At 31.7% G+C, this 24,663-nt stretch overlaps 4 protein-coding genes across 7 annotated transcripts; 2 read left to right on the top strand and 2 right to left on the bottom strand.

Moving 5' to 3' along the window:
- Positions 1–728: 728 nt before the first annotated feature.
- On the bottom strand, positions 729–9,717 carry LOC123685752 (casein kinase II subunit alpha). 4 transcript variants are annotated; one of them, XR_006748352.1, is made up of 9 exons: positions 9,564–9,717; positions 9,307–9,507; positions 8,356–8,627; positions 7,850–8,100; positions 7,304–7,663; positions 7,096–7,244; positions 4,129–4,233; positions 2,052–2,095; positions 729–1,873 (listed from the first exon to the last, which is right to left on the bottom strand). XR_006748352.1 is itself a non-coding variant. In XM_045625610.1 (8 exons), exons 2-7 carry the CDS (start codon positions 9,377–9,379, stop codon positions 4,136–4,138), a joined length of 1,203 nt encoding a protein of 400 aa, XP_045481566.1. In that variant the 5' UTR covers positions 9,380–9,507; positions 9,564–9,717; the 3' UTR covers positions 729–1,873; positions 4,129–4,135. The 4 variants fall into 4 exon arrangements, 3 of the variants coding, with proteins under 3 accessions (XP_045481566.1, XP_045481564.1, XP_045481565.1); XM_045625610.1 differs by lacking the exon at positions 2,052–2,095; XM_045625608.1 differs by lacking the exons at positions 729–1,873; positions 2,052–2,095 and having other exon boundaries at positions 3,181–4,233.
- A 2,249-nt stretch (positions 9,718–11,966) lies between these two features.
- LOC123685751 (trafficking protein particle complex subunit 8) lies at positions 11,967–19,206 on the bottom strand. Its single transcript, XM_045625606.1, has 10 exons — positions 18,899–19,206; positions 18,362–18,812; positions 18,024–18,303; positions 17,693–17,967; positions 17,380–17,628; positions 16,258–16,714; positions 15,485–16,189; positions 14,425–14,798; positions 12,522–13,319; positions 11,967–12,437 (listed from the first exon to the last, which is right to left on the bottom strand). Exons 1-10 carry the CDS (start codon positions 19,053–19,055, stop codon positions 12,173–12,175), a joined length of 4,011 nt encoding a protein of 1,336 aa, XP_045481562.1. The 5' UTR covers positions 19,056–19,206; the 3' UTR covers positions 11,967–12,172.
- Positions 19,207–19,365: 159 nt separating this feature from the next.
- LOC123685754 (biogenesis of lysosome-related organelles complex 1 subunit 5) lies at positions 19,366–20,376 on the top strand. The gene is made up of 4 exons (XM_045625613.1): positions 19,366–19,517; positions 19,580–19,662; positions 19,714–19,902; positions 19,953–20,376. The coding sequence occupies exons 1-4, from the start codon at positions 19,466–19,468 to the stop codon at positions 20,112–20,114; spliced, it is 486 nt and encodes a 161-aa protein (XP_045481569.1). The 5' UTR covers positions 19,366–19,465; the 3' UTR covers positions 20,115–20,376.
- LOC123685753 (transmembrane protein 199) lies at positions 20,122–21,422 on the top strand. The gene is made up of 2 exons (XM_045625611.1): positions 20,122–20,674; positions 20,742–21,422. Exons 1-2 carry the CDS (start codon positions 20,122–20,124, stop codon positions 20,984–20,986), a joined length of 798 nt encoding a protein of 265 aa, XP_045481567.1. The 3' UTR covers positions 20,987–21,422.
- Positions 21,423–24,663: the final 3,241 nt, after the last annotated feature.

Genomic DNA, 24,663 nt, shown 5'->3' on the forward strand with positions numbered 1-24,663 from the left:
CTTGTGATTTCCTGCCTTCATTTTTCGTAAATTTGTTTACGTTGACCAATTTTATTATAATTTTGGATTATTTTTGTGGCCACCGAAAAATCCGGATCTAACACTGTTAGAATAGACGAAGCAGTGAGAGGATTGAGAGTAAATTTTAGGCGGAAATAACAACTGAAGAAATAAGACAAAGGGCACGTGCTTGTATAAGAAATGGTGGAGGTCATTTCAAACATATGAATACATTTTCTACTGAAATTTCTAGTTTGATTGCTATAAAAAAATATTTAATATTACTTTCCTTTTTTTGCTTATTTCCCCTTTCAAATCAAAATCTGCTGAAACAAAACTAGAGCATGCATTCCAACGAAAACTTTTTTAGGAAATAAAGAAGGAATTTGGCAAGTTTCTAAAATGATTTTGTAATTCATAAATTGTGGAATTCGAAAGTTACAGGCAAATTCATATTAAAAATTTACTATTCTTTGGATCTTTGAAAATCTAAAATTCAAATCAAAGTCGATCAACGTCAATAAAATTGAGGAAAAATAGTTGTGTGAGAAATTTTTTGAAAAACACAAGAACTCAATTATCTCGGAAACTGTTAATTTTCTGTTATCAATAAACATGGCTCAATCGGCAGCAAATGAGAGATACTTACACCTCCTTCAATATTAACGTTCAATTTGGAAATACCCTGTAAACATGATGAATAAAATATTAACTTTTTTGGAACAAAGTGCTATTTCATATTACCAAACATAATTATTTAATTCCCGATTAGTCCCTTTCGAAAATCAAAAATGACAACTGCTTCCTTAAAACTTCGAATCATAAATTATTGCAAAACCAGATGACTAATTTGCTTCACCACCAAGATCAAGCTCTGAAGAAGTAACAAATTAATAATTTTCGGTGCAATTGTGAAATATTATTTGTTATATTTGATAGTTTCATGCGGACTACTTTTTTGTGTGTATACCTGAACATGTCCCTTGTTCTCATCAATCGAATTTTCAATGAATCTGATGAAAATTCATTTTGAAATATTAACTATTCATTTATTGCGATAGTGAATATTAACTTGATTACATTAAAAATTACAGAATACTCATTTTCTTCTACTCAAAGATTAAACTGTGACTACAGTGACAAATCCATAGTATTTAGTACATCTGTAAAATATTTGTTTCAGTATATACTGAGAAAAATATTTTACATTTGCACCAAAATCTATAAATCTTGTCACTTTAAAGTCTCTTTCTTAGTCAAGTTTTCATTGAGTCATCGTTATATCAAAACAGGAATGTGAAATTAGTATGTTCTTTATAGTGTTAAGAGGAATGTAAGCATTTTTCTTATGAAAAGGTTAATGTTAACTCAAATAATCAAATATGCACAATGAGTAAAATGGCCTAAACTGCAATTATTCACTTTCAAGATATAATTGAATAAGTGATTCAGCTACTACTGCTTTGTATCGAAGTATCAAGCAGTAGTTGAAAATGACTCTTTCCTTCAACAGTAGAATAACGGAATGCTTCTTGAATCACTAAATCAACATTCGAAACAACACAACTATCCTGATCAAGCTGAACACATTTCCAAATTGGTTAACTAAACGCTTCAGAAGAAGGATATTTCGACAACGCTCAACATATGGGGACAGACTTCTCCTCTCTTGCATAATAAATAAACTGGAAAAGTGCACTCAATGATATGTCATTAAGCAATCTCAACGCCTCATATATATCGAAAACAAATCCATTTCAGGTTGACGTGGATGATGAACAATGATTGATAACAACCTTAGCATGCGTCATAAAAATGACCGGATGAGAATCCACCAAATCGGATAGAGATTCTGCAGCTGAAGGAGAATCATCTGGAATAACATCATTATACTTTAGAAAACACAATGAGAATAGCAACCAGCAAGTAACACAATTGACAGTCGAAACCGATTATAACAATGGTATCATGCAGTACGAGTTTTTTTAAAAATTTGGAGTACTTCAACATACCACAACGATTAGACATTACGATACATTTGAGATACTTACATCATATTATTATTACTTTGTGTGCTTTGTATCGAACCAGAAACCTGAAAGGCATTACTATTTGTCAGAAGGTGAAGTGTATGAATGATTCTTACAGTGGGTTTTACCAATATTTCGAATTCCGTTATTCGCTAACAATTGTATTGAAGAACGAAATTCCGATTATCATTTCTTCTTCTATATAGGTTTGGCTGCGAATACCGAATTCGAAATATTGGTAGATACTACCATAAAAGGGGTTTGAAGAGCAAATCACTAGCCGAGTTAAACATTTTTTGAATTCTAAATAAACCAAATTATATATAGCCGGTTTCAACTGTAAATTATGTTCGCGATAAGCTAGGCAAGTTATAATGAATTAATTATGATTAATATTTTAATGAATTGCTCCAAAATAATATAAAAGGAATTAATATCTAACCATATGGAACATACAATTAATTAGACATTAGTAACACATGAAATCTATGACTGAACAATTTTTACAACATTCAGCTTCAAGTCTAACATGAAAGCTACCACAATTGTTAACTGGCTGAAGGGATCCATTTATTCTTGCAGGAGGAAGTTTTGTGAGCATTCTCCACAAAATATTTTCTTCAACTAATAAATTTTTTTCAACTATTGAATTATTTTAGATTCTGATGTTAGATAAAATTTCAATAATGAAGAAAAAATCCATTAAATTTCAGTGTCTGTAATCATGTGAAGGAAAACAAGAAAAACCGTTGAGGTTTTGAAAATCCCTTATTAAATTATAAAAAAATGTTATGTATCTTTTTCCAATTTATTATTCCTGGAACCAAGTCCTGTTCAATGAATACTCTCAAATATGAAATTTGGAGGAAATGATATTCCTCCTGCAAAGCGAAATTAATCTCGAGAATTAAGTTATTCAGACTACTGTGTTATCAACAGAAACCTCTACATACCAAAATTTTCAGGACAGCCCAAATATAAAAATTTTAAATTAAATAGGTTCAGAGTTAAATTTTTATAAATGATTCCTTATGATATAGAAACCCTTAATAATTCATCAGGAGCCAAATCATATAGAAATTACTTTTGGTAACACTAAAATTTCAATTTGCTCTCATAGGTTCAAGAATAATAACAAATTTTTTAAAAACAGTTTTTATAAGTTTATTGGAAAATTTACAACAAAATGACCAAAGTTGAACAATGATTTAATGTTAATTTTTTGATTACAAAGTTTCAGTATTAATTGCCAGAATATACAAAATGTTATCGAACAAATATGATGGTAATTATACATTTTTGCTTCAAAATATTTGTACGATAGGTAATCCTTTTTTATTTGAAATGAATTATCAGATCAACATTGGTCTTTATTTCCTGATTTAATGAGATAAATTCTAATTTGAACAGCAAATTAATTATTTTAGCAATTCTACGTCAATTGAATTACCCGAAAATTCAAATATACCCTGTGGGGAACTATTAAATGATAAAATTATTAAAATATATGAGAATCAAAAGTTAAAATTCGATCTGAAGTTTTTCCCTGAATACATTTTTTGAATAAGTTATGAAAATCAAATTAAATAAATTCGAAAACAACTATTCCGACATATATAAATATATATATATATATTAAATCACATTAAAATACATTGGACAAAATCCAATTCAAAATCTACATAAAGCTACAAACTCCAGTCAGAAGTAGCCTCGATAACTTTGATCGATATCGAACAGCAGAATGTTAACTAATAGCACTGTCTGAGACCAACATTCAACCCGTAACTCAACTCAACTTGCCATTTCAACAGGATTTCTGCGTATTTATGGGATGTTTTGGATTGGTTCCATGTGTAAATTTGGGCATGTAGTTTGGAAGCCCATATCAATCAAGTATCAACAGAATTCAGTTAAAATTCAGAAATACTTTTTATAATTTACAACAATTTTTTATCACCTGTTTCTGCCAATCCAGAACCTCCATTATAATAACAGGGAAAAGAAATGAGAATTCTAAGAAAATAAATTAACTAAACATCGATTAGAACAAGCAGGACTTGGTTGTTGACAGATGAGAGATGACAAAGTGCATTACCTGGGGGCTACTCACCTACTCCCACCACAGACAGATTGCCTGTCAGCGGAGTAGGGGAAGATGAAACTGTTGACATCATTCGGCACTGATCTTTAATTACAGGGTCTGCAACAAAAAAAAATACCTGATGAGATCATTCACAAATAGTTTTCATTTACTTATTTATAAGATTCACAGGAATGTAGGAGTAGACCTGCTCAGCAACTCTGTTCACTCTGCCATACTTAGTAGAATAAAATCGTGCGGGAAGATCATTATATGTTGGTACTCTGAACTCTCCTGTCATGGATTTATTTATTATATGTCAAATTTGTGATATAGAAAACAATTCGGGCAACCAACATTTTTCAATGAGAAAATCACTAAATAATATTCATGGAAATATTTCATCAATTTTGATAAAAATTTATTGAATTAGAAAAAATAATGTGTAATACTCGTAGTAGAGATGGCTCATTCTAACACTAGTTCATTCAAAAACAACCAAAGTGGCTCGTTTTTCAATTTCAAACTCCTGGAAGAATATCAATGCCTTCTGCATTTGCATTATAAATAACTAAAGATTGAGAGATATTCCATAGCAATCAAAAACAGTGAAATCTAAAGTAAATATTAAGTGTCATATAAAGAGAGTATTGTCCGTATGTCGCCGAGGATTTCAAGAGCGGTTACTATGGTTTTCAATGTTTCAGGTAACCTGCTTTGTATTTACATTAATCTGAAAATTAAAATGACTGCCAATCCGAGTGGGCGTGGTTACCGAACCTTACAAGAATAAAAGTACAGTTGCTCTGGTGACAGACTCACCGAAGTTTGAGGAATTTGACATATACGGACCACCAACTTACTAACCATAGTAACCAATGTGATATACGGGCCATACCCAAAGAGGCGTTTGTGTTACAATATTGGAATCAACTTTTCATTTTGTGAAGATTATTGATCTGCAAGTGGTAAACTTGTTAGTATTTAACATAGACCTATAATAACATGGACTGGGCGTTAGAGAGAGAGACCATTGATATCTGTGTATTATGACAAGGATGGAAGCTTTAAAGGCAAAACATTGGTTTTCTGAACTGATTGTACAGTAAAACCTCGATTATCCGTTCTCCTATTATCCGTTTTACTCTGTAATCCGTGCTCGTCGACATTTTCACTCATCCGTTCCCACGAGCAGACATCCACTCGATTATCCGGGATTCAATTCATTACGCATGCGCCATAGTAATAATTTGGTATAATTTGAAAATGTTTTAGTCGATGATGTTGAGGAATGGCTAAATTCGGATTTAAATGAACCCGGTTATCAGATACTGGATGATTCAGAAGTCGCATCAAAATTTTCCCAACCTAACCACTGTATGGATACAGACGATTGTCGAATTAAGTGTTGAAGAATTTTCCACGCAGAAAATAGTTATTCATAATACAAGTGCAGAAGGCATTGATATTCTTCCACGAGTTCAAAATTCAAAAACGAGCCACGAAGTGGCGAGTTTTTGAATGGACGAGTGGTGGAATGAGCCTTCTGTAAGAGTATTATACATTATTTTCTCTAATTCATTGCATTTTTATTGAAATTAATGAAATATTTCCATAAATATCTTTTAGTGATTTTTGCATTGAAAAATGTTGGTTGGGTGAACTGATTTCTTCAAGGCAAATTGATGAATCGATAGATAAAGCCGTGGCGGAAAGTTCGGAGTACCAACATATAATAATAAAATATAACCATGAAAAGTGTGCGTTTCAGATATATTTTCGCACGATTTTCTTCTACAAGATGTGGAAGAATGAACGGAATAACCACAGAATTAGAGAAACACTGTTTCTGCCGAAGACAAGTTGAGATTTGCAAATGGTCTGATGCACTATTTAGAGCAGGAAAATGATACGGATTATATTGATGTAAGTAAGTAAGTAAGTAAGTACTTACTGTCCTCCACTTGAGGAAAATTCGGGCTCACATATGTCTCAAGATTAATAATAAAAAAAGACATACTTTGTCAACTAAAATATGTACATTCGATGTATTATAGGTACCAATGCAATGATTTGTTTTTCATTTGTATATTTTTATATGATATTATGATACTATTGATTTTACTGCTTAATAAATAATTGTACCCCATACATTTCTCTAATTTTCATAGTTGTTGTGCGTATTTTGAGGAATTCCGATTGTCCGTGTTTTTCGATTATCCGGGAACCGTTTTCCCTCCATTAGGCCGGATGATCGAGGTTCTACTGTATGTGTTTTCTTGTGGTGCTTATTTTAGTACTAATAAACAATTTCAAGTATCTCTGCTTAGTGTGTAGCTTATAATTGTGTTGTTATAACCAAAAAAAGGGTTGGACGTGATATTTCATAGGTAAGAAGACGAGAAGGGATTCATCGTTTATTTTATTGAATATTTTCACAGGTTTCCGAGAAATTGAATTGAATGGGGGAAATATGGAGTAAAGACAAAAAACCTTCTGTCACAACCATAATATGCGACACCCTATATTTTTCAAAGCAGTATTTTGTCCACAGATTTGTAGAAAGCATTCTGTTATCGATTTTTTGACTCAATTTTTGACGGGACGCCCTCTATCTAAAATTTTAATTTGAGATTTCTCATTTTGTTTTTTCAGTATTCAGTAATTTTAAGAGAAATATTCAAAACAGTCATCTTTCAGAAACGCCCTGGAAATAGAGAACGAATCAAGATATCTATGATCTGCTTTCTGATATTTTATTATTTCTAAAGAAGAGCTTGGGATTCTTGAAGAGTTTTCTTCAAGTCTTATAGTTTTAGAGATGCTTTCAGTGAGCATCGAATTTGGGACATCCTGTATAATCTCCTATCAATTTCCTTAGGATTAAATAACAGTATATTAAATATTAACAAAAAACAAAAGAAACAAAGAAATTAAACAAGTATCTAGAAATGGTTAGTTGAAATTTTGAGTAAAACTTACAGAAGTAAGAGTGTTCCATAGCATCCCGGGCAGTCAAACGTTCCATATGGTCATAACGTAACAATTTATCCAGAAAGTCTAATGCCTCGGGAGAAACTAAATGTTGATTTTCACTATGCACAAAACGTTCCCACCTTTTTCGAGAATGCCTAAAATGACAGAAGTAGATTGGGCGAATTTCTTTTTTCCAATCGCAGGATGTTATTACCTTCCTAAAATTTCATTGAATCTAGGGTCTAACTCTATATGATATCTATCAAGGTATTCAAAAAGTTCTTCGGTACCAAGTACTTTGGCAATACGGACTAATTGGTCATAGTTGTCGTGACCATGGAAAAACGGTTCTTTTCTGAATATCATGCTTGCTAACATACATCCCAGAGACCACATATCTAAGGAATAATCATACATCTGGTAATCAACAAGTAATTCAGGACCCTTGAAGTATCTGGAGGCCACTCTCACATTGTATTCCTGCCCAGGGTGGTAAAACTCAGCTAAACCCCAATCAATTAATCTTAATTTCCTATTTTCATGATCTATCATTACATTATGGGGCTTCACATCTCTGTAAATAAAAACCAGATATAATTCAGGAAACTCTAAAATTTAATTTTCCGCAGACTACCATATTCAATCAGTAGTAAGAAAATTATCATCAACAGATAACTCAGTCCCGAAAGATGGTATAAAGACATCATGTGGAAAATTATTTGTAATCCTTATACATTAATAGAAATTATGAGATACTCACCGATGCATAATGCCCATACTATGACAGTAATCCAATGCTTTGAGCAACTCATATAAGTAGTATCGAATATCAAAATCTGTAAGCGTTTGGTAAAGCTGCTTGAAATCTGTATTGTTTACATGTTCGAATATTAATGCTGGTGTTCTTGATACAGGATCCTTTACAACTGACTCTAATGTAATTATATTTGTACCACCCCTTAGGTTCTCTAAAATTTTTATTTCTCGTTTAATTTTCTTCTTCTTCACAGGCTAAAAAATAAAATTCTTTTAACATAATGTTCAATAAAAATGAAGACACTTAATATTGAGAAGAATCTATTTGGGAATGACGATATATTCAAGATGCAACCCATATTATTAGAAACACATGGTTAGATAAGACCTAATATATTTTCTGAAAATAACTTCTAACATATTACTGGGGGAAAATGATGGTAAAAAATTTTGAAAACAGTAAACTTAAAATACAAAAATATTTGAAATAATGAATGAATTTGAAATTACCTTCAATACTTTTACTACACATTTCTCATTATTTGTAACATTAATTGCTTCAAAAACTTCACTGTATTTTCCTCTACCTAGCTTCCTAACCAACTGGTAATCATCTTGTTGTCCCCAGTCTACCACGTAACTTTCATAATCCCAGTAATCTCTAGGTTTGTGACAGTTTACATCGGCATATATTCTGGCTCGACTTGGTAAGGCCATATTTTTGAAAAGGACTAGGCTACTCACTAAATTACGAACATATACACGATTTAAATTGGCTACCGCTGAAACAGAATAACATACTTTCATATACATTTTAACAAGACAACAAATTCCAAACATGTTAGAATTATTATCAGTTACTGTGAGTATCAATCAGTCTTCAGTCCCGAAAGATGGTATAAGTAAATAACATCATATAAAACAATAAAATTGCACCCCAGAGTACTACTAGATATTTACATTCTAGCAAACCAAAAATTGAGTTCATAAAAGATTATAAATAACCATAGATGATGTAACGATTATAAAGCACATATTACAAGATTGATAGTGTTGAGATAATCGATTGATCAGTTAATGAATTGAACTTCTTGAATTGCAAATAAGATGCAAACAAAATAAGTTGTCCTGAACTACTAAGAAGTGTATGCTGTTAAAAATACATATTTGAGAAGAATAATTCATCATTAGCATCAGCCTACCCATAAACAGTGCAAAATGCCATCAGAACATTGAGAGCATGCCTTAAAATATATTAAAATACCAAATATCTAATTAGGAAATTATAGCATAAAAAGCATGTGTTCAGCAATTTAAAAAACGCCCACTCCGAAAATGAAAAGTAAAAGGATACAAATTAAATGATAAAATGACCGATGGAAAGTGTTATTCGAAAATCAAAGCTACGTTAAATAAAGAGCAAGATCTGTTAAAATTAAACAGAAGAAGTAATTTACGAACCTTGGACATTAACGTATTTCTCATTCACCAGTAGTATTCTAGGGTTAAAGCAAACTTTTGCTAATTTCAACATTCAATCCGCATAACTACATATCATCCTATTCCTCAAATTTTTGATTAGCAATACATTGAATAGCCTTGTATAGATAGGCGCACGCCATTCCGTTGAACATACTAGGACTCAGAAATGTGTAATAATGCCTAAAAAATACATCATACCTATTTCATTCCGATGCAAATATTTTAGCAGGGATCACCAATATAATTTCATGAGCACATCTCGATCAGCTATAACTTCGTTCTTTGGATAATTCTTGTATTTTTACTTCTTTTTCACGAGCCGGCTTGGGGCTTCTTACTCGAAACTGAGATCCAAAATGGAAGGACTGAATTGGAGGATATTTGTATTACTTATTTCAGTATATTGCGTACCCCTCTAAAACTACATTGGACTTGTCAGTGGCGTAGATAATAAGTACTATGAGACATGTGTGGTCATCAGGTATCTTATTTCTTCTTATGTTAGGGAAATTTGATTAATTAAATTTCAATTTTCATTGTTATAATTCGAAAGGGAGTAATTAGGTGAATTTTAGTTTTTAATATTTGTTTTTAGTAAAATTAAAATGATTCAAGACCCTCCTATCTTCGGCGCTCTTGCTTTACGAATTTTACAGGAAGCTACATCATCAGAGCGGGTAGGTTCGTATAAATATCAACAGGGGGCAATTTTACCAGAAATATACATGAATTATAAATTTGACAACAATTTCAAAAATTGACTCTTCTTGAGCAGGGCGATATTGGTTGGAATAGATGGAAGATAATTTGAAGAGGGCGGTGTATAAAATTAGTTTATTCATTTGCTGACAAATGCTGCTATATATAAAATATAAGGGTAGTCAAAATATCCTGGATTTTAGTCCAATTCAAATCAAATAAATTTCAATTATTATTATTTTTAGTCTAGATTGAATGAGAAACCAAGTAGATCATTTTTCAGAATATGTTAAAAAAATGACTTCATATCATAATTTTTTCTTAATTCTTGAATACTTATAAGTTATTATGGAATACCTATACAGAGGATCGATAAATCTTGGAAATTTTGAAGTAGGACGCTAGGAGAATGATTCAAATTTTGACGGAATCGTATCAGCGCATAAGTTTAATTCATTTTATTTTCTACAGACTGGTCCGAAAGTGGTGAAACACTATACCACCCTGATTTTTCAAAACGAGAATGCCCAATTATCGTATAATTCTCCATGAAATTCTGATTTTGAATTACCCCACTTGTCATAATTTATTTGTGGTACCAACTTTTTGACGCAGGCCACAATTTTCGACAAATTTCATGATACAGCTTTAAACTGAAGATAATATCTATAAAATCTGTCGTTCGTTTTTTTATTGAATTCCCGAAAAGTTTTCAAGTCTTCTGCAAATTTACTTATCACTCTACAGATGACCTTTAATAAATGTCAATAAGTCCATTGATTGAAATGGCATGCCCTTAATTTTTTTTGGCTGTCGGATAATAATGAAAAACATTATACAATTATCTCCAATTATATCCTTGAAATTTTTCGAATATGTCAAAAGGTACCACAAATAAATGATGACAAGCGGGGTTTTTCGAAATCAGAATTTCATGGAGAATATGAGTATAATATAAGATTATTATTCTCGTTTAAATAGATAGAGTGGTATCGTGTTTCACCACTTTCGGACAAACCTGTGAAATCACAAATAATTTAAACTTATGCGCTGAGTAACGTCGATTCCGTCAAAATTTGAATCATTCTCCTAGCCCAAAATTTTCAAGAGTTATCGATCGATCGAGCACTATTGACTCGCCTTATACAACGTTTGAATAGATGCTAATTTGAAGCTGTCTAAAATCCCATAGTATGTTTCATAAAAAAACTATTTTCTGAAAAGCTCTTTTTTTGCTTTGAAAAAAAAAATGGTATAATTATATCTTTCAACAATGTCATAAACAAAAAAAATTAGACAAAAGACACTGACGCTAGGAACTTTTGTCCACTTGTTCAAATTCATTTAATTTTTCAAGTAAATTTTCATGTAGATTTCTGCTTCAATATACTTAATTCAGGCTTCTGATGTAAAAACTTCCTGGTCAGTAACATGCTTTAAAAATGACCTGACACTTTCAACATAATTTAATTTACCTCCTATTTGTGGAACAATGAATATAAAAATAATAAATGCATTCTTAGAAGGTTCGATTTTTCCAATATCAATTCCCAATGATACAATTCTCACAATTGTTTCACTATTTTGTAACTAAGGTCCAAATTTCAATTCGATTGAATGAATAAATTTTCATTTATTGAGGAAACTTGACTCCAGAACCATTGAAGAACTCAACCGATATATTTGGAGACTAAACAACCCAAAAAATTTCAAGTCTAGTACATTTCATTCAAGAATTGATTTTAACTTGTAATTGTTCATCAGTTAGTGAAACCCAATAACCACACTTGCCTCAACATCTTAAGATTAAAGACATTAGAGTAAAATATTATTTACATAAAAAAAGCTTGACCTTCGTTCCAAAAAATTAATATTATTAGAAATAGGACATAAACACCACTGAATACTCCATCAAATGCATACAAAATAAAACAAATATATTATTCAAAAACCTGTTTTTATACTCTAAGTACGATGTTTTATAAATTGACACAATTTAAAAACAAGTATTTCAATATCTCAGTATTATGTAACATGTTAAATAACAATATATTATTATATCACTATATTTAATATATGTAGGTACAAAATCTGTAAAAGTAATATTTTACACTACGATTTATCAACATTCTTTTGAACAAATTTGTTAACTATTGCCATTGGTAACAATAAGTGTAGAGTGTATTTGGCAATTTTGAAGGGTCGTTGCTTTCAGTTGATCCAATTTGCTGCAGTAAACTTCAATATTGGCCCCTAAATCAAAAGTTCCAGCAGTATAAGTGGCCAAAGACATTCGAAGTACCTCCGTTGACAATGGCCTCATTTCTTGAATGATTATACTGGACCCCAGCCACGTGAAATGATTAGAAGCAGTTGGAAGAAAATTTGGGCTATTAGTTGTATTTGGTATCCTACAAAAGAACAGATGTTCGTCAAGAATGTAATGAAAATATCTTAGGATTGATATGGACAAATTAATAAAAAAACCTTCATACCTCACAGGATTGTGAGTTTTAACCATCACTTGAATAACATCATCATCCACGACACTGTGTAGGAGCAGCTCAATTGGAACCACACATAGCCTATTTCTTTCAAAGTTGTGTTGAACAATTGCAGGACAGATAATGTTGTAAGTAACCTGAGTTTTCAATAGTTCCATTTGATGTTGCTTCTCCTTCTTTTCATTTTCTTCCAAAGAAATGGGTAATTCTACCAATGGGAATTCTAATTCCAACGGATGTTTTTTTATTCTTTCGAATTTAATCGGCACAAAACTCTGACCATTTGCATTTCGAGTGCTTTTAACGTCTTTCACTAGAGCCTGCCACTGAATGAGTAGAACACCGTTTCTGTTCTCTTTGAAATTTTCGAATTCCGAATCATCGAAAATATTTATAGTTCGCTGTTCAGTCTTTTTAGCGAATGCTAAATACGCTAATTGACTAGCTATTGATGTTGTTTCATGTTTAAGGGGAATGCTAGAGTATTCACTTCTCTCAAGGATTTTTCTTCTAGTTCTCAAAAGAATATGGGCCGCTTCTTGAGAATGCAATATAATATTCTGAGGAGTTACAATATTACCTATGAAAGCCCAGTGTCGACTCAATAAACCAATATTTGTTAGAGTAAGTTCAGTCAACACAGAGTCATACGTCTTGTTTAGATTAGTTGCCTTTACACCTATACTTATTTCTTCTACTGTCTTTGAATTACCACTATCCAGAGGACTTATGTTTATTTCAATGGACTCTCGAACAGACAGATTCCAGCTTTGCCTCACCAATCTATACCTGCAAATGCAGAAATACATTTATTGTCAAGATAAGTCAAATATGAGATATGAAATATTACGAGTTCACAGTTTTTTATATTTTAGAAAACAATTACAAGCAATCAGAATAACTCATATATTCTGTAAGCTATTTGCTGGCCATTTTCGTTTTAATCGTTGATCGATGTGCGTTTCAGTTGGTGGGTAGATTAAAATGTTCTTATGGATCTGGAGCCTTGTGTGGTGTTTATCTCCTCTTTCGTTGATCACATCCTTCACATGAAGCATTTTTAAAACTTCATGTACGGTTCTATTTGAAAAGTAACTACCAGGGTGTATTCGTTATCTTTATTAGGATACTGGACTGGCTTTCTTTGAATAATTTTAATATTAGACTGGTGGCTTTATCATGGTTTTGTAATTTATTTTACAAAGAGAGTTTAGATTTCCCACCAATGAGCCGATGTAATATCTCAACTTTCCAAGTAAGTCTTTTGTCCATAAGAATTCCCAGATATTTCACTGTAAGAGTTTCAGGTACAAGAGATACACTAAGGGGCCAAGAACGCTTCCTTGTGGTACTCCAGATGTTATGGGAAAATTGACTGCGATTTTTGTTGTTTACCCTTACTTTGAATTTTCATGTATCAAGGTGGGATCTCAAGAGCTTGAAATAGTCTATCGGAAGCTAAAAGATCTGGAATCTTATTGGGGTCTATCAACAATAGGAAGGAGTACTCGTTGATAAGAACTTGTATCCATTTTATTGAATAAGGATTGCTATTTCCCTTCTTTTTCTAGTTGTTATCCGTGAACCAAATGAAGTATGTTTCAGTTGAAATCTCCTTCTCTTATGAATTTGGGGACCAATGTTGAGAGGAAGTAACTGAAGTCTTCTTTTTTAATGTTATATCGCAATGCAGTTCACAGTGGGCACAGTATTATACTCAGGTTGAAGTAACGTCTTATTCACGAAGTGTTTATTTATGTTTAAAGTCTAGCCGTCTGACGCAAAAACTGAACAATACCAACTAAATTAAAGAAGATCATGCAACACCGTACCACTTTTTGATTGAACCAAAGATACCACTTTTCTCTGTTAATTTGAAATCAAATGAACTTACCTAGGGATACTTTTACTGTCTATATTTTCATAATAGATAAGAAGGTGTATAGAATATGGTCCTTTTAAAGATGGTGCTTTAAGCCAAATGACAATACTGGTAGTTTCTCCGGACTTCAGTACACCGTCTGGCAAAGGTACAAAAGTGATATGATTTTTCCTTGCTAATTTTTCCCTAACTTGTATTGTTTCAATATCACTAAAGTCCATAACGATATCTTCGGTTTTGTTGAATTCACAGTTACTGACCATGCGGGGCATTGTAGAGGCTAAATAAACTTTGTGAAGTGGTACACTGCCAGTATTTTGAAAATTGACAGTTACTTTCTGCATCTCGTCACACAGGAAATCGGTATTTATTTCAGAGAAAGTTACCTGAAAAAACAATTGAGGTAGAAATAAACTTTCCAAAGCAAGACTTGGTATCAGAAATTTTCACTAGATATAGTTTCTATTTTGTTTCACTATTACCCATAATAAATCTTCCGAATTATTAGATTAAGATACATTTTCGATTTCCCTTGAAATTTTATACAATTCACATTTTGGAATGTGTATTCTCCAAAAGTCCGTTCACCGTTTGGAAGATATAAGACCCTTACGCATGAAATTTACTTTGAAAAAAAATTTAAATAGGAGAAACCAATGCAATACAGAACTACATACTGAACCTCCATCGCTACAAAAATTCGATATGACCTATAAAATCGAAATTGGAGTCAATTAAAACAGATCCATCAATTAGGAAACAAACGAGAAAGCACCTTACTGAAAATTTCGTCCCACACGACATCCCAACCTGTCAGGATTTCCAAGGACATGTGGATGACAGTCTTGAAAGTGAGTCCTTATAATTGTTCAAATACAATGAACAGTTGAGAGAGAAATACGTCGACTAAACAAAAACTAATCTTCAGGCCTAGATAAAATAACAGAAAAAAATTCTGAAGGAATTGCCAAAAGAAGGAATTAAAAAGGTTAATTGTTCCTACAAGGAATGGTAGAATGAACAGATTCGCCACAGAATTGAAGAAAAAATATTTTCCATATTTTTCACTTACTTGCAAGCAAGGTGCAGGTGGAACTACTTTGATCGTTAAGTTTTTTTGTGTAATAAAACCATCCATAACTTTTCCTTTCAAATTTATCAGTTGTTTGCCTTTTACTGAAATTGTATCATTGGAGCTATTTCCAGTGCTCAATGTGTAACTAATTCCAGTAATGGTTAAGTCGCCTACATGCAGAGGTGTTAACATTAGTATAACATCAGCTTTTGCACTTATTTCTAAAATGACTGAACTCGTTACATGTGTCTTTATGTATTTCTCGATGTTATTTTCTGCCGAATTCTCATTGGAAAATTCTTTTTCGTCAGTTCTGAATGTCCAAAGTAAATATACATCCTTCAAATTCAATACCATTTGGAGCTGATTGAAGATTTGGATAGATAATTGTATAGGCTCGTTAACAATAGCGTTAGGAGTGTTTGTTAGAAGTTTTTTGTTATTGAAGAGAGTAATCATCGGTTTGAAGAGCAAGGGTAGGGATCCTTGAGCTTCTTGCACTAGCATTTCTTCTAATTTTATCCATTTTTGTTCCATGCTATCATCTACAATCTTCTCAAAACTGAATCCCATAGCCGGAACTCTTCCTGGTGTTTTAAGAGGGGAAAGTGGCTGAAGAAGAATTTTCAATGATGATGCAATATCCAGATTAGGTAAAGGTAACAATGGTAGGCTGCCATCTGAATAATGTTTCATTTTATTCTGGAAGAAACATATTTCAAAATCCACTTTTATAAAATGCATATACACAAACTTGTGGCAATACTTACATCTAAAATAGTCAAGTACTCTTTGAGGAAAGTAATTTGTTGTTGTGCAGTTTGTTTACTTTCTCCAAGTAGCAACTTCGAGAATGAATCCACAGCCTCATCAAAACAATTCAAATTATTTGCTTGTCTCCCAATCGTATACAAAATGTGATCACAAGCTAAATTCCACCCATTATCTTTGAACACCTGATATGCTTGCTTATAACTTCTCAAGGAGTGCTTTCTTTGAGCAGCTTTAGAATATCGATGTCCTGCTAAAACCATATGGAAAGCGTACTTTCGAACCATTTTCGATTTGAGGAAGCAATAAGATGCCTGCTCTAATAAAAGAGCTGATCGCAAGTGTGACTCTTCACTTGTCATCCTTATTAATTGTAAAGCTGCTTCTCCATAGAGTGACTTGTTCTTCAAACATTCTGAACCTAATAGTGTTGCTCTAGTAGCAAATTGAGGCAATCTGAAAAATCATTCAATCACTTACGGGGGAGCTCATTACAGAGTAAGGCACATCTAAAATTAAATTATTATAATACATTGAATTCTCAGACCAAAGTGTAATTGAAATTAGGCCAATGAATATATTTGCAAAATGAAAGTACTCCTAACAGAGATCCATTTGAAGTAAGTTGATAGAAACGACTATCATCTTAGTTTAAACTGCCCAATAGTCACATAGGAAACCTCAATTGAACTATTTCGAGTACACACTGGACATACCCACATTCTTATCCAGGAAATCTTTGTTTATTTCGACAATAATGTTGTCACCTTCAAATAGTACCAGTTTGAGTAGAAATTCATTATTCATTTATTATTTTCAATAATTATGTAAGTGAATTTTTTTGTTATGCCTTAAATTATTATGAGTGCCTCCCTAATGAGCATGTTGTAATGTGAAAAACCTGTAATTTTATTGAAAAGAAAAGAAATTATAAGTTTTTCACATTATAACATATTTATTAGCTAGGCGCTTATGATAATTTGAAGCTTTACAAAAACGTACACTTAAAACAATTCTGAAGGTTGAAAGAAGAATTGAAAATAATTAATGGAAAGTATTCTAAACAGTTAGATATTTGAATGGTGAATATTATGACTTAGAAGCTTTCATTGACAACTTACTTGCATGTATTCAAATATGTTGTAATACTTTCTTCAAGATAATCATGAGACTTTCGATTGGATTCATTAGCCATGAAAGCTGAGAGGGCTGCCATTTCTAATGCACCAGCATAATAAAGCCAAGCTTGATCTGCGTTAAAATCTCTCTTAGCTAGATGATAAGCTTGAAATGCAGCACTGTAACTTCCAAACATGAAGTATAAATCACCTAATTTTCGAACATGAAGTTCTGGCGAATCAGATGCATACCTAAAGGAAATCAAAATTTCAACATTATGTTAGAACTAATGATTTTGATATTTCCTTTACATACATCAGATTATTTGTTGCAGAACTGACCCCTGGTTTGTTAGGATTGAACCACCTTTTAGTAGCACTGAGGAATGACCTACTAACTCCTTTTTTATTAGAAATATTCTCACTTAACATTTGAATCTGTCTCTCAACATATGGTATCAAGTTGTTTTTAGTGAAATCCACAATAAGTGTTTTGATATTTTCCAAATCTTCAGCTATCAAACAAAGGCCATGTACTTTAGAACCATTTTGTTTACTTATAACTTCATCTTTCGGATTTAGTTTATAATTCTGAAATAAAAAATAATTTCACAACAAAAAACAAATAAAAATGGATAAACACCAACCAGATTTAAATCTTCATGATCAGGACTAAGAGGATGATAATTCTGTGTTTCTGTAACAATGGATTTAACTTCATTGGCTTCTTCAGCTAATTCATAAACATTTTCAGTAGTGTTAGAGGTTTCCGAAGTGGATTTGATATTATTACAAATAAACTGAGTCCAGGGATCAGCTACATGCTCTGTGACTCCATTATTACCAGGAGGTCTTGAATTCATTCTCAGTAAGAAAGAGTTTGTAGATCCATATGCAGATTTTATACTATCATAGGCTGCTGTTGCTCTGGATCGATAAAAGTATCAGTTATATATTTCACAACAAAAGAACCTCAAATACTCACACATTAGTATTGCCATCTACTACATCATGAATAATAACATAAAATTTCAAAATGTTAGAGCTGAACCATTTGGGTAATTTTCCTGGAGTACTACTGTACATCTGATTTAAGTTCTGAGCTAACTGAATCATACTTTCTGCTGGATTAGTATCAGTAGAGGATACAACCAAAATGCAAGCTAAAAAGTGTTTTGTATATTCATGATCAGAAGGATATTGGACTTGAAGAAATGTTTCCCTCCACTCTTCAAACCAAGGTGTTGATACAGGGATTTCTAAATTGTAATTTCCAGTAGGCAGTAATTCAGTTTTTGGTTGACAAGCTTCGCTAACTGCTAAGTTGAGATGTTTCCTGGCAAGCATTGTTTGTGGAGGTCTATGATTAACATCAAGAAAAGATAATTTCAAATTTTTCACTGTTGACATTACCCCATTATGATCCTTGTAATGTACTAAAAATAAATTAAATGTTTTTGTAAGGTGACAGCCTGCATTAAAGTTAACGGAGCTCAAATTGATATATAGCAGTGGAACTTACTTTCGCTATTCAATCTACAGAAAGGTTGAAGTAATTCTACAAAAGTTAAGTTATTCTTTTCACAACATTGTTCTGCTTTTGAAGAGCAAGTCACAGCAATTTGGGGAGTAAACGCATTTTTAATAAATTCTTGAGGTGTTTGCTTGCAGGTGGCCATTGTTCAGAAGGTGAAGAATTTACAGAGCTTTTTAAGGTATAAGGAATTTTCATCAGTTGATAGTAAAACAACTTTCCATGATGAAAATTTCTGATTTGAAATGAGTTCTAGGGCTCTACCTACGACAGGAAAGTCAACTTGTAATAAGTATCCTGTCATTTTTGAAGTAGTAAATGAGTCACAGAATTTCGACGAATACAATGAAAATGAATGTTTACTCTTATTAGATATTGTTGAACAATTTTGTGATCTGAAATAATCATATGTGGGAAGGAACAATATTTCGACGAAATACTTTTCGACAAGGCATACTTTTTTTATAATACAAATAAATACAATGACATTGTTCATATCATAGAAATAATATATTCCTTTCAAATAGGTGTAATAACAGATGTTTTACTTCAAAAATGTCAGCTGTTGATCAAGCACGAGATCAAAAATTTTCAATTATTACTAGAGGTGAGTGAAAAACAGGGAATTACCTGCAGGTCGATGAAACTTGATTTTATTCTTGTTTCTAGATGTCGGAAATATCTGGAAAAGATTATTTGATCATACGCATTTCCTGAATGGAGAAATATCTTATATTCTCAATGAGTTTGAAGTGAGTTTGAATTGAGGACAAAGTGCTGTTGTACTATTCAATTTTTTTTAGTTGAAACGCGAAGATACCGAAGTCACTACCCTATTCTCAATTGTTGAAAGTATAACAGACCTAAGGGACACGGGGGTAAATAAACTGAGCAAGGCCTTAGATGATAACTTAGATGAACTCAATCAGAAATTAACTCACTCCCTCTCATTATCACAGAAAGTGCTTGATTTGGAAACAAAATATAAAGAGGTTTGTCATAATTATCTTAAAAATATCATTTGAAAATTTAAATGTTTTAGGATACAACTATAGAAGATTGTAAAAAAGAACGTAAGGTTGTTTGGGAACTGTTTATGGATGACATAACAGAAAAATATTCGGAAATAAATAGTACTTTTGACCAGAAAGAGGCAGAGTTGAGAAACCATTATATATCGCTAGCAAAACAAATTAATTATTGATTTGAAAATGACCTCACATAAGGGACCAATCATTGATCCAACACTAAAGTTCAAACCTTCAGAAAAACTTTATAAATACATTACTAAGTTGAAAATACCTGTAGAAGATCTTCCATCAGGTATTTATGCATTAGTTACTAAAAATAAGGTAACAGGTTTGTCTAAAACTGATGATACGAATACACATATTTTGGTTTCTGATGACATAGAAAAAATGAATAATTTAGAGAAGAAAATAGATAATCATTTAACGAGTTCTTCACCTAAGGCTGAAAAAACAAAAGTAGTCGAAAAGATTTTGACAGTTCCAGATTTGAAGTGGCTGTATGACCACTGTGTAGAAGAGAACAAGAAAAACACAAAAAAGGTATATCTTCATGAACTATTAGAGGGATCAGAACTATTATTGCCTCCAAATGCACAAATTCCAAGAAACCCTGAATTAGAAAAAAGATGTCAAAAATTGAGAATAGAACAAGAGAATGAAAGGTATAGGAACATGACAAAGAATGTGGACTCTTCCAGGAAAAGATTGCCCGAAGACACACTTAGTTATCAAAGTGAGTATTTTCATTTGGCTCTATTTCTCATTACTGATTCGATTGTTAATAAATAATGTTTTTTCAGTGAAAGAGATGAACAAACAGCTAATAGCAATATTTCAGTTCATAGTCTCTGTAGCTGCTGGTTTTGCATTTGGTTTCATTGGAGTTGAAGTTTTAGTGGGTCCTTTGGATTTCGGATTCAAGCTTTTATTGGGAATTATATTTGCACTTATTATTGCATTGGCGGAACTATATTTTCTGGCTAAAAAATTGAGTGAGGATTATAAGGAACCAGATATTCATAAAGGAAAAACTAAAATAGATTAATGTTGGAAGTGGAAATATGTAATTGATTCTATCTCATAGAATAGTAGTAATTAGTTTTATATCAATTTAAAATTTGGCCATTTGAAATTCTTTCAATATTATATATGTATCTTTAGATATATAATCTGGAAATTTAGTATCAATCAAAATTATTTAGCGATTAGTATTTTATCCTTAATTCCTAAATTCCAAAGTAATTTCAGTCACCCATACATGATTTTATGATTAATTCATTACTATTGTGATTTTTTTGTTGATGGTTTTTGTTTATTATTGTATATGATCATGATTTGTTACAAAGTGGAAATTTTAATTCTCATTATAATATGGAATAATTTTTATACACACAATTGTTTTGTATTTCTCATCATATTGAATTTTATGACTTGGAATGTAATTTTTTGTCTTAATTGATATAATATATATTATACATTTGGCTATCATTTCATTTCCGGTATTAACTTGTTGAAAGTCAATGAATAAAAAAAGTATTACCACTGTAAAGTGTTTGCCTCGGGATGTGAAAGCTATCATATATTTCATTTAAAAAAAATCACTTATTGATCTTTGTAATTCAAGAAATTCATCTGAAGGGATTAATGTGCTGAATTTTTGGGTGGGGTTGAGTAATAAATGATTTTTGAGAATTAATTTAGATATTTTTTGAAATACTAATAGAAGAAATAGAAGATTTTTTTCATTGGGAAGATTTCTAAAAAATCATGAATCATTAAATAGAAATCTGGAATTTAATGCTTCTTAAAAGTGAAGTAATTGTTTTTCAAGAAACCAAAAATTCTCTAGTCGAACTCAATCAAGGGAAATAATTAATTCAGTGGCTTTCCAAAAAATAAGTACTCCAGTTGCGCATAGTTTCCTCTAAGTAATTATTATTTTTTAGCTTCCGTATATATAGACTAGATGGCTCTGTAAGCTCGATATTTTCAATACAGGTACCTTCACAAAGTGTGTTTCAACTTGAAAATACAAAAGAAAACTTGGATAATGTACATCTGCGTCTGAATGGAATGGAAAAAAAATCTACATTTTCGTTTTGCAAGGATATCTTCCATTTCGGAATGAAAAAGAGCGTGTCACAAGTATAAAAATTGTATAAGTTGGCACTTAAATTAATTATTGGTAAAGTAGGAATTGATTCTACTTTGATATGATTTTTTATATGAAGAATATATGTTATAATATTTTAGCACAAATTTGATCACAAAAACCCAATAACGTATACAAAACTCGGTTAGGTAGAAATAGACAAAACCATAGGCATTGCCAGGTACCTAAATCTACTTCAATGGAATTTCAATTCCAGTTCTAAAATTTCCATTCAGTATAGGTACCTATCTATCTACATTCGATGGATATTGAGAAACATAAAAAGATTTATATAAATCTTGTAAACTTTACAATAATGAATCTTTCGTTTTAATATTTATACTTATTTATCTTTTTATTTGGGAATAATAACTCTACTTCGTTAGGACAATGCAAGGACGTAGATCTTTTTTTTTCTTGGGAGGGATAATCGAAAAAAAATTTTTTTACGACATTGTTTACTCATATCTATAATGTGAGAAAAAGAGGTTTGATAACGAAGTTTGAACCAAATTACTCGAAATAATTTTTTTTATTACTAATTCGATTGTTCTTATCTTATATATACTGGGTGTTCCTGAATTGGAGTTACGAAGCAAAATGAGAGATTTCTTGGGTAATTTAAAAAATGAAATGGCCCATAAAAATGAGCCCGTAAACGCTTTGTTTTCGAGATATAGGGCGTTTCTTGTAGTCCTACTTTTTGTGATGCATATATCAGTTTATCGAATCTTTATTAATCTTCGCTACAGAGTTGGTAAATAAGTACCAAAACTCATAATTAATTCATTTTTCACAGCTACCTATCTAGGATCTTTATATCCTATGATCACAAAGTTTGCTCCATCATAAGAATGATAAAAGAGTTTATTCATAAAAGTCTTCAAAAAATAATCTTTGAATTAAATATAGAGTTGAAGATTCATTATTAACAATGCATAGTTTATAATAAAATTGATCTAGCAACTACACTTTTGGTTTTGTTGTAATTTTGTCGTATCTGCAATGAAGGGTGTAAAAATGGGGGTTACTGGGGGTAATTACCCCCCCAAGATTTCCAAATTACCATATCGCGAATTCTCGCGAAGACGAAGAACGGAAATTTTTCCATAAGATGAACCAATAATCATTTTACTTTTCTTCAAAATCAACACGGCAGTAAGAAATTGGACCCTTTTACGGTTTAGGAGTTTATTATCGCTTTCAAGATGAGTACTTTAATTGCACTACAGATACGTTTTTGTTCGAGGTTTATTATTTTCCTTTATCTATCCGCTTTCTCGGCCTCTTATTTGCCATCTGATATTTTTGCATCCGTCATCGGTATACACTTACCTGTTGTTTTCGGTTTTTTGTATCATTCTGGTCACAAAATATCAATAGTGTAGTTATCAAAGAACTGAACTGAGTAATTCGCATAGAAAAATTGTATGGGATGTGTTGTACCATTTCGTGTTTCATTCAAATTGCAATTTATTTGTGAAGACATCAGTTTTGAATTGACTATATCTACACGGTGTTCCTAAATTGGAGGTACAAATGAAAATGATATATTTCTTGGATCATTTAAAAAAATGTCTATAACATATGAGTCCCCAAACACATTGTTTTCGAGATACAGTTGTTAAAGTTCAAGTTTTTTACTCATAGAACACATCCTTCACAAGATAATTAATTTGAATTAACCATAGATATTCCAATTTCAGTTTTCATCATGTTATATGCTAATTTTGAATGCAAATCCACAGGGTGATATTTTGTCTGGAAGGGTGCCTGATTCTTTCCTTCAGAACTATTTTCTGGTGAACTGCTGGTAGTTAAAAATATGTAAAAAAACTCAGGTCCAATACTACACTTTTTATGTTATACTTTTTTTAACGTATCTGCTTTCGATTTCGAGAAAAATATTTCAATCAACTCTCCGTAATCCTCAGATTATTATAAAGATCCAGCAAGTAAGCTGTAATGAATTAATTAATTAAAAGTTTTGGTACTTATTTACCCACTCTGTATCGAAGATTAATAAAGATTTGATCAACTGATATAAGCATATAAGCATCGCTAAAAATTACGACACACTAGAAACACCCCGTTTATCGAAAACAAAGCGTATGCGGGATTATATTCACGGGATTTTCTATTCCTAAAATTATCTTAGAAATCTCTCATTTTCCTCCGTAACTCTAATTTAGGAACATCCAGTATAAGGTAAGAACAACCGAATTGGTAATAAAAAAATTATTTTGAGTAATTTGGTTCAAACTTCATTATCAAACTTTTTTTTATCACATTACAGATATTAGTAAACATTGTCGTCAAAAAATTTTTTTTGATTACCCCCCTCAAGAAAAAAAGAGATCTACGCCTTGAGGCTTAAATCAGAATTGAATGAAATCAGTGTATTTTTTCAGTATAAAAAGGATTATTTTAATGGTCTCTGATGTCATCCATATATGTAATGTGGTAAACGATAGTTAATCGAGTGTTCAATCAAATATTTCATTGTTAAAGTAACCGTACCGAAAGAATCGGTCATCCGTATGTGCCATTAGGTACACTGATTGACAATT

This window comes from Harmonia axyridis, chromosome X (assembly GCF_914767665.1).
Source record: "Harmonia axyridis chromosome X, icHarAxyr1.1, whole genome shotgun sequence".
Taxonomy (NCBI): Eukaryota; Metazoa; Arthropoda; class Insecta; order Coleoptera; family Coccinellidae; genus Harmonia; species Harmonia axyridis.